Source organism: Gadus chalcogrammus, chromosome 17 (genome assembly GCF_026213295.1).
Source record: "Gadus chalcogrammus isolate NIFS_2021 chromosome 17, NIFS_Gcha_1.0, whole genome shotgun sequence".
In the NCBI taxonomy this organism is placed as follows: Eukaryota; Metazoa; Chordata; class Actinopteri; order Gadiformes; family Gadidae; genus Gadus; species Gadus chalcogrammus.
The window spans coordinates 5,407,110-5,420,779 of record NC_079428.1 but is presented as its reverse complement, the minus strand read 5'-3'; the positions used below and the strand labels follow the sequence as shown (position 1 = coordinate 5,420,779).

The window sequence follows — 13,670 nt, the reverse complement described above, 5'->3', positions numbered from 1 at the left end:
CAGTTCCTCCACGTAGTCAATCCCTGACAAGGTGTTGTAGCAGCTTCGGAGAAAGATTGAATATGCTCTTAATGCGGGGCCATCCTCTGCTTTTAAAGCCGTCCAATTTAATGTTTTGCTCATGAATGCCATTGTGATCCTCATCTTGTTTCCAAAATGCCACTCAAGCTGCTTCTTTGCTTCATTATATCCACTTTTCATATCCATATGCTGACAGCTGCGTACAATTTGTCTTGGCTGCCCCACGGTGTACTGCTCCAGGTAGTAGAGTCTATCTTGCATATTGTCTGTTTTGTTTTCTATGCCTTGCTCAAAGGCTCTAATGAATGAATTGAAGTGCAGTGGGTCACCATCAAAGCTGGGAATCTCTCTAACTGGCAGGAGGGAGGCTTTCTGATGTTTTATCAATATTTCAGTTATGTCATTCTGCCTTTTCAGAACGTCTACAACATTTTCTGGGCTAGTTGTTCTTGCATGAATACGGCTTTCAATTGGGGCAGTGATTGGTTCAGATTTCGGTGTACGATGTTTCTGCATTTTAGCACGGGGGGGTTGAGATAAGGCGGAGCGATGTTGACTTGTGCGGCTGCTTGCTTTCGAACTTACTGAGCCAGCTCCGGCTTGCCGTAGTACTTTTGCTTTAGCTTCTGCGGCTGCCAGTTCAGCTGTTAATGCAAGCGTTTCTTGCTTGGCCTTTATCTTTGCCTCCTCCATATCCAATGCATGCTTTTGTTCCAACGTTTTGACTTTGACGCTCAGAGCAGCGCGCTCAGCCTCGGCTTCTACGCAGGCGGTTGTTAATGATTTGGAGCCGCTGGCGCATAATGACACTTGTGACGCGCTACGGCCAATCTCACTGCATGCTTGTTCTTCATCGTCATTATCAACTTGTTCACCTAAAGCATTTATGTCGTCCACTTCTTCACGAGACTCTTCACCATCATCATCCTCACACATCCATAAGCGAACGGTTGTTAGGAATTCTTTGAATTCGATTAACTTTGGCTCATACCACCGAGTATGATCATCTTCTCTTTCATCAACCTCTAGCAGTGATTGCACATCCACTTGCAGGTCCATAAAGTTTGTTAACAGCTCGTTGAATGTGTCCAGATGTTTATTCACATTTTCTTTATCGTCATTTGTCTTTACCATATGAAGCACTTCATTCTTTTTTCTCGTCAGAGCGCCGAGCTTTCCTCTGCGTGATCTAATTGTTTGCAACAATTTCCTTTCTGGGTCCACACCTTGATCAGTATCGCTTTCCATTTCCAATTCTTAATTTTCACACAAATATTGGCATAAGCAGTGAGCAGTGATCGCTTCCAACGAAAGACCTGACGAGGCTTCACCGCGCGCCGGCGGTCTGTTGAGCTCGGTATTCACGGTAGACGGTCGTCAAACAATTTCCATTCATCAGCCGAGAGCAGGACTTTAGCGCTGCAAACTTGTCCAATCCATTTTCCATTTTCCAGTCAGTCCAGAATCGAGATAATTTTGACTTAATGTCACGGCATCCGAAGTCGAGTGATGCCTCCGGGGCATTAACTGTGGTGTTTGAGAAACGCACTCCAAAACGTGGTTTTCTTCCATCCAAGAAGTATTTATTTTCGTACAAAGGGCTTCCAAACCATGAGTAAAAAGGGTTTCAAAATAACAAATAAACTCTTAACTTAACGAAAAGCTTAAGGTACTTGAAAACGAACACTTAGATTTGAGTGGTCAAAATTATATATTTCCACAGTGTCTGCACCAGTTTGTGACTTTGCCGGACTGACACGGGCTGCCATTCTCGAGTGCATTTACAGGTGGCACAAACCACGCCCCCCCACCATCCAATCACTCAACCAACATCGAACACCATCAACAAACATTATCAACAATCCATACACACGCATCCAACCCAAGGCAAAGGATGGCCGCAACACAGTTTATACCAGAGTATACCAGATTAACATAAATACACACATAATATACCAGTTTATACCAGATTAACATACCCACATGCATATTATACCTGATGACAATTCCTACACACACTGAATTATTCAGATAATACCAGAGCCTCACACCACCACACAGATTATATAAACGGACAGACAGACAGACAGACACCAGCCATACATACAGACAGACAGACGGACGGACAGACAGGTGTCTGACCTCAGGGTGCTCAGGGTCTCCTCATAGTTGATGTCCGCCGGACTGAGAGCAGCGATCATGGCGGTACGCGAGTTACCTCCTGGAAACACAAGTAGCTTCACGTTAGCACACATTACACATCACTCACACGGTACCATGAATCCACTCAGATCAGCCGGCCAACGCCCTCTGAGCTTCATTAACGCTGCCATCTCATTACATAATAGCAGTTAAAAAGACAGCAAAAATAAAGAACTCCCCTTGAAAGTACTGAAGAATGAAAGTATTTGGAAATCTGAAGTCGTCCTCGGAAAGTTCTGTTACTACTATGGTGTTGGCATCCTCACAGCTGCTGGTCTACTGACACAGGGAAACCATCTAACAAATAACATACCTTATATATAAATAAAATATAAAATATCATATATTTCTTCCAGCGAATACCTTAGACATCAATATTGAGCTCCCCAGTAATTGTCATGTTTTGTGTGATATATATTCAGTTTGGTAAATCTAACGTAGAATATGAAGTGGTCTGGCGGACAGGCCTTGGACGGGACTGTGATCAGAAAGCTTTTCCGTTGCCAGGTTGTTACTAAGATCTCCACTATTTACCAGAGTAATAAAGGAGACGTCTGCGTTCCACTTGAATCTCATGCTAACTGATTTTCCGGCTTTAGTCAGATCATTTGTGTTTCCAGGAACCCAACGAGTAGTGTGAGCTAAAAGAGTTTTATTTTTGAGACGGAATTGCCCAACAAGATGAATGGACAAGCTAATATCTGAAAGTTTCACAAGAGACCTCGGTAGAAGCGGGATTACCCACTCCTGGGCGGGATGTTAATAATGCACGAGTTAGGGCTTAGCTTGCCTACGGGACGTAATCAAGCCGTGGATTATCTCTTTCTCAACACACGTTAACACACGTTACTCCGCACGGTCACGAATACTGCGTTAGAGATGCAGAGTGTGTTTCGATGAGAACAGACTCACCCAGGTTTTCCTTAAGCAGCCAGGTAAGGACTGAGTCCCTGTAGGGAATGAAGTCACTTTTCCGCTTCTTACACCCCTGCGTCTAGAGAAGTACAACATGGATTACAGCATGTCAGTGTGTGTCAATATAACATGTTGCATGTTATTAATATGCTTTAACCCTTCTTATACCCCTGGGTCTAGATAAATACATTGTACTTGTATGCATTATAGAATGTTAATATAATACAATATAACATGTGACTGTCACATGGTATTGATATGCTGCTCCTCTCCTTACAAGCCTGCTGCTAGAGACATGCATCATGTTACTATAGCATGTCAATATAATACAATATAACATGCTACATGTTATTATTATGCTGTTCCTCTTCTTACACGCCTGCTGCTAGAGAGGTGCAACATGTTACTATACCATGTTCATATTATACAATGAATATACAATATATGTTAAGATAACATGTTGTTGATATGCTGGGTGTGTGTACCTACCATCTCAGCCAGAGCTGATATCACCTTCCCCAGTGTGGTTAGAGATTTGTTGATATTTGCTCCTTCCTGCACGCACACGCACACGCACACACACACACACACACACACACACACAGACGCAGACACACACACACACACACGCACACGCAAATTAAGATATAAGATAGAATATATGACAAATAATTGATGACCTCATCATAAACTCTATTGTCGGCTCACCTTTAATCTGGTGCCCTTCGCCCCAGAGGAGTCGGCCCTCTCACTTCCTGCTAGGTCTACCAGACTGATCTTACTAACCTGGAGAGCGAGGGAGAGAGACTATTACTACTGACACATGAGAGAGAGGGAGAGACTATTACCACCAACACATGAGAGAGAGGGAGAGACTATTACTACCGAGTACCGACACATGAGAGAGAGGGAGAGACTATTACTACCAACACATGAGAGGGGAGGGAGAGACTATTACTACCGAGTACCGACACATGAGAGAGAGGGAGAGTCTATTACTACCAACACATGAGAGGGAGAGACTATTACTACCAACACATGAGAGGGAGAGACTATTACTACCAACACATGAGAGAGAGTCTATTACTATCAACACATGAGAGTCTATTACTATCAACACATGAGAGGGAGAGAGTATATTACTACCAACACATGAGAGGGAGAGAGAGACTATCACTACCAACACATGAGAGTCCATTGCTACCAACACATGAGAGGGAGGGGGAGACTATTACTACCAACACATGAGAGGGAGGGGGAGACTATTACTACCAACACATGAGAGGGAGAGACTAGTACCAACACATGAGAGGGAGAGAGACTATTACTACCAACACATGAGAGGGAGAGAGACTATTACTACCAACACATGAGAGGGAGAGACTATTACTACCAACACATGAGAGGGAGAGACTATTACTACCAACACATGAGAGGGAGAGAGACTATTACTACCAACACATGAGAGGGAGAGAGACTATTACTACCAACACATGAGAGAGAGACTATTACTACCAACACATGAGAGAGAGACTATTACTACCAACACATGAGAGGGAGAGAGAGACTTTTACTACCAACACATGAGAGACAGTCTATTGCCGCTTTTCCACCGCACATGTAGCTCGACTCGACACGACACGACTCGACACGACTCGACACGGTAGCAGCGCGGGTGCTTTTCCACCGCAAATAGTACCTCCGGGACGTGGGCGGGGTCGTCTGCGCAAAAGGGCCGTGACGTATTTTTGTACGCGACGCAAACAACACCTACGTAACCCACACATGGACAGAACCCACATAACAACAATGGAGAACATCGATGCGATGGTATTCGTGTTCGTATTATTAGCTGGCATGTTGAAGAAGTGGAATATGTTGGCTGCGGCGCTACTATGGCTGTTCTATCGTTACCAGCATGGTTGCCATGTCGCTCTCGTGACTTTGTCACACTCTCTGGCCAATCAGTCCGACGTCACCTTTTAGCATCGGCTCAGCCGCTTGGAACCTAGAGCGAGGCGGTACTAGAAAAAGCAGCCACTTGAGGTACTAGATCGCGGTGGAAACGCAAAAAAGGCGAGCTGAGTCGAGTCGAGTCGTGTCGAGCTGGTACCATGCAGTGGAAAAGCGGCATATTACTACCAACACATGAGAGGGAGAGAGAGACTATTACTACCAACACATGAGAGGGAGAGAGACTATTACTACCAACACATGAGAGAGAGGGAGAGAGAAAGAGACTATTACTACCAACACATGAGAGGGAGAGAGAGAGAGAGTGAGAGAGCGAGAGAGCGAGAGAGATACTGTGGATGTGTTTCACTGAAGTCGTTACCTTCTCAGTGTCAAGGCCAGTCATCTGGTCTCTTCGTCGCTGCGTGAAGACGATGGTGAACACTGCGTGGGACCGGGACGACGTCTCATTCATGTTGGTGGCTGCTACTGTCCTGGATCATTATAACATCATCAATACCGCATCAAAATATGATCGATATATCGTCAATAAATAAACGATACATCATCAATACATATTTGAGTGAGTGTTTGGCGCTGATGGAGTGTGTGTTGCCAGGGCCTCAGAAGCAGGTTTGTGGGTTATAGAGTGTGCGCTGTGTGCAGTACAGTGTGTACATAGTATATACCGTAGTATACAGTATATACAGTACATGTTACCTAGCCTGGTTGCCGGCGTCCATCAGCTCATGGACGTCCGAGAAGCAGGTGACGGCCAGCTTGGAGAGGTCCTCTACGTAGGGCCCCAGGATGGGGTGCTCCCGGACCCGCAGGCTGCCCCGGGACGAGGGGTCCGGGTTGGGGTTGGGGTACGGGTTGGAGGGGTTGAGCAGGTCGCGCACACGCTCACAGTAGATCTCCATGTAGGACACCTGCAAAGGGGGAGGAGCTTAGGTCGCCCGGCCCGACAGGGTACCACTTGTGCAAATAACCTAAACCTTTAAAGGTCCAGTGTAGATCCTGGTGTGTGTGTGCGTGTGTGTGTGTGTGTGTGTGTGTGTTTATGTGTGTTTATGTGTGTGTGTGTGTGTGTGTGTGTGTGTGTGTGTGTGTGTGTGTGTGTGTGTGTGTGTGTGTGTGTGTGTGTGTGTGTGTGTGTGTGTGTGTGTGTGTGTACCTCTACAGAGTACTGGAGGTCTGGGTCGGTATTTTCTCCGGTTCGTCTGAATAAATCTTCACACATCTGGACAGAAAGACACAAGTTATACTTAGATATGATAAAGTATACAATATGATACAGATCTATCTGATACAGTATGCGTATAATAGAGTATATGTGATACAGTGTATCCTCTACCTGAGGTATGATTCCTTCTTGTCCGGGCTCCTGTCTGCCCATCATAGTGTAGCTCTTCCCTCCTCCCGTCTGACCATACGCAAAGATACACACGTTGTATCCTGGAGAAACACGTCACCGCCGTCATCCTCCCCTTCATCACCATCAACATCACAACCCTCATCATCACTTTGATCATCATTCTCATCACCAGCAGTTCGCCAGACAGTGTTTGACAACCTAGGATGGAGCTCTGTGATTGGACATGTGTGACCACCTAGGACTAAACCTTGTGATTGGACAGTGTGTGGACCATCCAGGATCAAGCATTGTGAATGGACCCGTGTCACCACCTAGGATGGAGCTTAGGGAGAGGACAGTGTGTGACCAACTAGGACGGAGCGCACTGATTGGACAGCGCGAGACAGTCCAGGACTAGGCATTGTGATTGCATATGCATTACCTTCGAAGGCATGCAGCAGCATCTCTTCCCCGATGTCCTTGTAGACCTGCTCCTGAGACACAAAATCTGGCTCTTCCACCTGAAACACATTATATGATATACTGTTTACTGACTGCTCCCTTACGTTCACGCAACACAAGGGGGTTTACGGACCCCTTACGTCCTGGCGGACCCTCCTTGCGTCCGCCGCAAGGGCTTGACGTGCGCCTCCCAAAAATGGTAACCTTCCGTCGAGGCGACGCAGCAGCGAGGGCTGTGATTGGTCCGCTTCCTAAAACCCGACGCAGAACCAAAACAGGTTCAGGACTGCGTCGAAGCGTCTGCGTGGTCCTTGCGTTGCGTGACGTGGAACCCTAATCAGCCCTTTAGGCTTTGCATGGGCTTGCCCCATCTCCCTTCAATTACTTCATTAAACAGAGCTGAAAGTCGCATGGGTCACCAGCACCAGCACTAGGGGGCACTGTGGTACCATACAGGCCCACCACATTGGAACAAACGCTGATGTCAGTATGGGAAGTACATGCAAACGTTGGAATGGCCCAGCACTTGTGATCAGGGAGTGCCCTGCACATCCCAATTTAAGACCCATCTCAAACAATGGCTTAAGGCAAACCACAACTGGGATCGGTTCTAGCAACACATGCTGTACAATGTGTTTAGTCATTTACAACTTTTGTATTTGTATTTGCATGTTGCCACTTGTAATGTTTCTGTTAACTGCTTAGGGAAAACAGATGTAAATAAGCTTTTCTGTTAAACTTCGGCATGTTTCCATCTTGTATTTTATTTTTACTTACAGTAACTTGCTCTGTCCCTTTCAAATAAAAGTTAAATCATTAAAATAAATGAAAGAAATATTTATCTATATACACACACATATATATATATATAGACAGACATGGATTTAAAACGATTATACACTTTGTGTGTGTGGCGTCTCACCGTAGTGTGGGACCAATAGGAATAGTCAAACGTGAAGTTCTTCGCTCCATCTTTGGGTTGTTTGGGGTTGGAGATACCTACACACACACACACACACACACACACACACACACACACACACACACACACACACACACACACACACACACACACACACACACACACACACACACACACACACACACACACACACACACACACACACACACACACGTTTAACAAAATACATCCTATTTAATCAAATAAAATATATAATAATAAATAATAAAATATAAGATAATCCTATATATCATTATGATATATAATTATTTCTAATATCATAGGACCGGCACAATACGAGCTAATTGAATGTAATTTAACATAATCTGATTTAATCCTTTCTGTTCAATTGACACACTTATAAACTCATCTGTTGGAATGTCACCATGTAGCATTCCTCCACACACTCTGAAACACACTGGAATGCAGTGGGTGCACGTGTGCGCGTTTGTGCGTGTGCGTATCTCTAAAAATAAACAGTAACAGATCACATGACCACCAAGAAAAGTTTGTCAATAAATAACAACACACTCTACTCCACACTCACGCTAGTGTGTAGTATTGTGTAGTGTAGTATAAAGTTTAGTGTGTAGCAGGAATGTGTAAACTACAGTGTGAAACGTAGTGTGTAGAGGTGTGTGTAGTAGTGTCATAGTGTGTAGTAATTTGTAGTTTAGTATGTCTTGTTTAATAATGTTTTTAGGGTCTACCATAGTGTGTAGTTAGCAGTATATTGTGTAGTTTGTAGTATAGTGTGTAGCGATGTGTAGCTTAGTGTGTAGTGTGTTATAATGTGTGTAGTGTGTAATATAATGTTGAGTAACGGGAGGCATAGTGGAGTGTGTACATACAGGTTGTGTTGTAATGCGTAGTAGCGTGTAGTAGATTGTGTACACACAGGTGGTGATGTTTAGTGTGTGAAGTAGTGTGTAGTATAGTGTGTACAGGTAGTGTTGCATAGTGTGTAGTAGAGTGTGTACATACAGGTAGTGTTGTCCTTCATCTGGATGATACAGCGAGCGTTGCGGTTGGTCTCTCTGGAGTTAAAGGGGCGGACCCTTACCGCCACCTTGACCGATGCCCCCGCCATCTTAACTTCACTCCCACACCTACATTTAGCCAAGAACCACAGCTCATCAGAGATCAGCCAATAGGAAAGCAGCACATTAGATATCATCCAAAAGCAACAGAGCACATCAGATATCCATCAATAGGAAGACAGCACAATAGATATCAGCCCGCAGGAAGACAGCAGTTCAGATATCAGCCAATAAGAACAGAGCATAATCTTCAATATTTGTGTCTAGTCCGATATTTAGTGTGTGTGCGTGTGTGTGTGTGTGCGTGTGTGTGTGTGTGTGTGTGTGTGTGTGTGTGTGTGTGTGTGTGTGTGTGTGTGTGTGTGTGTGTGTGTGTGTGTGTGTGTTTGAATGTTCTGTCACGTAACACCTCCTCCGGTATGTCGATTGCTCACCTAGAGACACCACGCTCACCACAGCCGACTTGACTTATGTATGCATGTGTGCGTGGTTTTACAGGCTAGGCTAGTTTAAACTGCGGGCTATCTGCTATGTTCAAACACACAACTCATCTACACAGAGAGAGAGAGAGAGAGAGAGAGAGAGAGAGAGAGAGAGAGAGAGAGAGAGAGAGAGAGAGAGAGAGAGAGAGAGAGAGAGAGAGAGAGAGAGAGAGAGAGAGAGAGAGAGAGAGAGAGAGAGAGAGAGAGAGAGAGAGAGAGAGACCATCCTTTTCAGGTTAAAAACGAATTGAAAGAAAACAACAAGAACACCAATTGACACTGGTTAGTCTAGCTTTTACAAGACACAACTCATAGAGAAAGGTACAGACTCATAGCCATAGAGAAAGGTACAGACTCATAGCTATAGAGAAAGGTTCAGACTCATAGCTGTAGAGAAAGGTTCAGACTCATAGCTATAGAGAAGGGTTCAGACTCATAGCTATAGAGAAAGGTTCAGACTCATAGCTATAGAGAAAGGTTCAGACTCATAGCTGTAGAGAAAGGTAGACAAAAAGCTATAGAAGAGAAAGGTACAGACTCATATCTATAGAGAAAAGTAAAGACTCAAAGCTATAGAGAAAGTTACAGACTCATAGCTTTTGAGAAAGGTACGGACTCGTAGCTGTAGAGAAAGGTAAAGACTCAAAGCCATTGAGATAGGTACAGACTCATATCTAAAGAGAAAGTTACAGATTAATAGCTATGGAGAAAGATACAGACTCCTAGCTGTAGAGAAAGGTACAGACTCTATAGAGTTAGAGCCTATAAACCAAAACTTTTCTCTGTTGCTTTGGCAATGTCAACCTATGTCAATGTAGTTATTTAAACAGAGGGAGAGAGAGAGAGAAAGAGAGAGAGGGGGGGGGGGGGGGGGTGAGGGAGATGGAGAGAGATGGAGGTGATGGAGCACAGAGGGCTTTTAGGAGGTATTTGATAATGAATGGTTGGTTCCCATACCACTACAGCTGTCTCTCCATCCTCTCTCTCTCTCTCTCTCTCTCTCTCTCTCTCTCTCTCTCTCTTCCGTAAAATGGAGAGGGAGGGAAAAGGAGGGAGAAGGAGAGAGAGATAGAAAGAGAGAGACAGAGAGATTGATAGACATAATGGTCGTTGTGATCTAATCAGTCCACAACATTAGAAACACAATCACACACCAAACAGGTATGCGCACCGCGCACACATACAGGCCCGCACGCACGGAAGGACGGACGCACACACAAAGTCACATACTTGTAAACACGCACGCCCGCGCGCACAAAAACCCCCACACACAGCTGATTTGCCTTCTACAGGAAAACGTGAGCAGGACATTTTATCTTTAGAAGTAGTAAGTCTTAGACTGACTTACTACTTGTGTTAGCATAAGCAAGCTTAGTTAGCACCTCCCCAGGCATTAGTAGAACGGTGCTCGGACTCGCTCCATCCCTGGCAGCACCCAGTGTCTACTGAGACCAGGTACCGTTAAAACACACGGAAGACCGACAGATCAGACGGTAAGACCCGGTACTGTTCCAACACACGGAAGACGGACAAGAAGACCACCCGGACAGAGACCCGGGTACCGTTCGAACACATTGAAGACAGACAGACCACCCAGTTAGAGACTCGGTACCGTTAAAACATAGCTCATGAGCTGGAGAGACAACAGAGAACGTTGGGTTAGGGTTCCCCACACACACACACACACACACACACACACACACACACACACACACACACACACACACACACACACACACACACACACACATATATATATATATATATGTGTGTAACGTTGTATATAAAGTTATATATATCTTTAGATACACACAGGCATATAAATACACGCCCGTGCGCACACTAAAGCACACACACACACACACACACACAAACACACACACACACACACACACACACACACACACACACACACATATATATAAATACACGCACGCGAACACACACACACACACACACACACACACACACACACACACACACACACACACACACACACACACACACACACACACACACACACACACACACACACACACACACACACACACACACACCTTAATTCCTTGATAACGGGGATTCCGTGATCGGTGGTTGGTGGGTTTTCACGATATTTCCCGGTATGACGAAACACCCGGTCCGTAAAATATGTGAAAAATAATTAAAACATTAATAAAGTAGGAGTCCGGACACGACGGAAACTTCGGGCCCTGCGGTGAGGAATCAGGTCCGGTCAGTCGGTGAACAAATCGGTAGTTTGATACCGGTGCTCGGTCGCCTGCCGGACGACACACCGGAGTGCGGATGAACGGATGAAAATATAAAAGTTTTAAAAGAAAAGAAAAGAAAAGAAAAGAAAAGGGCGAGCGGAGCGGCCGGTGGCGTGGCCGCGCAGCGTGTGTGTGCGCGCGGCCCCGTGACTGAAGTCGCCCTGTCTCGAGATCTCGCGACCCCTCCTCCTCAAGTACTCGCGATATGTTGGAAGCGGCAGCGACCCAAACGGCGACACGCGGAGCACGCTCGTTCGGTTAAAGTGACAGTGTTTCGATGTAACATGTGATAGGCCACCTATGTCTCGCTTCCATCTAAATTATCATAATTATAAAGAAAAAAAAAAAAAGATATGATTCGAAGATCCCTCCCAAACTTTTTTGATTGAATAGAGAGAGAGAGAGAGAGAGAGAGAGAGAGAGAGAGAGAGAGAGAGAGAGAGAGAGAGAGAGAGAGAGAGAGAGAGAGAGAGAGAGAGAGAGAGAGACACACACATAGAGAGAGAGACAGAGAGAGACAGAGAGAAATGGGTTATAGTGAAATAGTTCGATTCACTCACACACCGACAATTTCTTCACTGTTTGTACAATGCTTGTTATCGATATGCACTGTGTGTATCTTTGTATGTGTGAGAGTGAGAGAGAGATGAGGTTTATGTATGTTGATAATATGGCAATCATTTGGTACTGAAATGGTAATGCAGGAAAGACTAGGCAGGTATATCCAGTCAGTATCTATCTGTAGAGTCATGAGACATTACTAATGATTCAATCACATTCCAACTGAATAGACTGACAGACAAGCAGGAAGTCAGCCAAACAAACAGATAGCCAGGCAGACAGCAGAGACAGACAGAGAGGCAGATAGGCAGTCAGACAGACAGACAGGCAGGGAGACAGGAGAGAGACAGACAGATAGGCGGATAGGCAGGCATACTAACAGTAAGGCCCAATCCCATTTCTACCCCTTCCCCCTTCCCCTTCCCCCTTCAAAACAAGGGGGATGGGTAAGGGGAAGGGGTAAGGGGTAGAAATTGGATTGGGCCTAAGTGTCTTTAACTCAAGCCAATAGGAGGATAGCTAAATGGTACGCATGCTGTCATTGGTTAAAAAAAAATACCACACCCAAACATGGTTCTTTCCTGCCTCTCCACCAGCCATCTCTTCCTGTGTCACATGATGTATGTTTACATTGGCAGGAGCCTACCTCCCCCTTGGGTGTATGTGCACGTCCATGTAAAAGGGGAAGGGTTTGCACCATATGACCAAGGGCAAACATGGACATATCTTCCACAGTTGCACATTTTACCCAATATGAGCAAACTATAACTAAACAAACAATAAAGATTTAATAATATAATCGATGGTCAAATCAACCCAGTTGCTGTTGCCACAGGCAAAAAAAAAAAAGGCCTACTGTGACAATGCACAGGTAATAAGCTTATTAATATCACTGCCTCGTCACTCAGGCACAAGTAGATCTGTGTATGATGACAAGGAGATCCCAATTTGTAACTCAAATTGTGTATTTGATTAAAGTAATGTTATGCTTTGATGTGTTTTTATGGTGTGTAAGACCATTTTACCCATATTATTTTTGGCTGCGATCCTGGGAATGCATACCTCTATCATACCTCTATCTTGCAGTCTTTCTTCTATCATCCCTCCATTATTCTTTGCCTTTTATCCTTTCATCATTCCGTTATTGTCTTTCCATCATCATATCTTGTCTCCATCATCCCTCCATCTAACGGTCTCTCCTCCATCGTCTCTCCATCATCCGGTCCCTCTATCATCCCTCCATCTAACGGTCTCTCCTCCATCGTCTCTCCATCATCCGGTCCCTCTATCATCCCTCCATCTAACGGTCTCTCCTCCATCGTCTCTCCATCATCCGATCCCTCTATCATCCCTCCATCTAACGGTCTCTCCTCCATCGTCTCTCCATCATCCGGTCCCTCTATCATCCCTCCATCTAACGGTCTCTCCTCCATCGTCTCTCCATCA

The 13,670-nt window shown here is 45.0% G+C and overlaps 1 protein-coding gene across 1 annotated transcript in view; it reads right to left on the bottom strand.

The window, feature by feature from the left end:
- Nucleotides 1-11,828, bottom strand: part of LOC130370054 (kinesin-like protein KIF1C) — a 28,246-nt gene extending 16,418 nt beyond the window's left edge. The window contains exons 1-12 of the mRNA XM_056575694.1: nt 11,451-11,828; nt 8,856-8,980; nt 7,833-7,909; nt 6,891-6,969; nt 6,449-6,549; nt 6,269-6,334; nt 5,812-6,023; nt 5,474-5,585; nt 3,847-3,924; nt 3,628-3,693; nt 3,136-3,217; nt 2,164-2,242 (exon numbers count right to left, since the gene is read on the bottom strand). Of these exons, the coding sequence (XP_056431669.1) occupies nt 2,164-2,242; nt 3,136-3,217; nt 3,628-3,693; nt 3,847-3,924; nt 5,474-5,585; nt 5,812-6,023; nt 6,269-6,334; nt 6,449-6,549; nt 6,891-6,969; nt 7,833-7,909; nt 8,856-8,961 (1,058 nt within the window). The 5' untranslated portion in view covers nt 8,962-8,980; nt 11,451-11,828. The remainder of the gene's footprint in view (nt 1-2,163; nt 2,243-3,135; nt 3,218-3,627; nt 3,694-3,846; nt 3,925-5,473; nt 5,586-5,811; nt 6,024-6,268; nt 6,335-6,448; nt 6,550-6,890; nt 6,970-7,832; nt 7,910-8,855; nt 8,981-11,450) is intronic.
- Between the last annotated feature and the right edge of the window lie 1,842 nt (nt 11,829-13,670).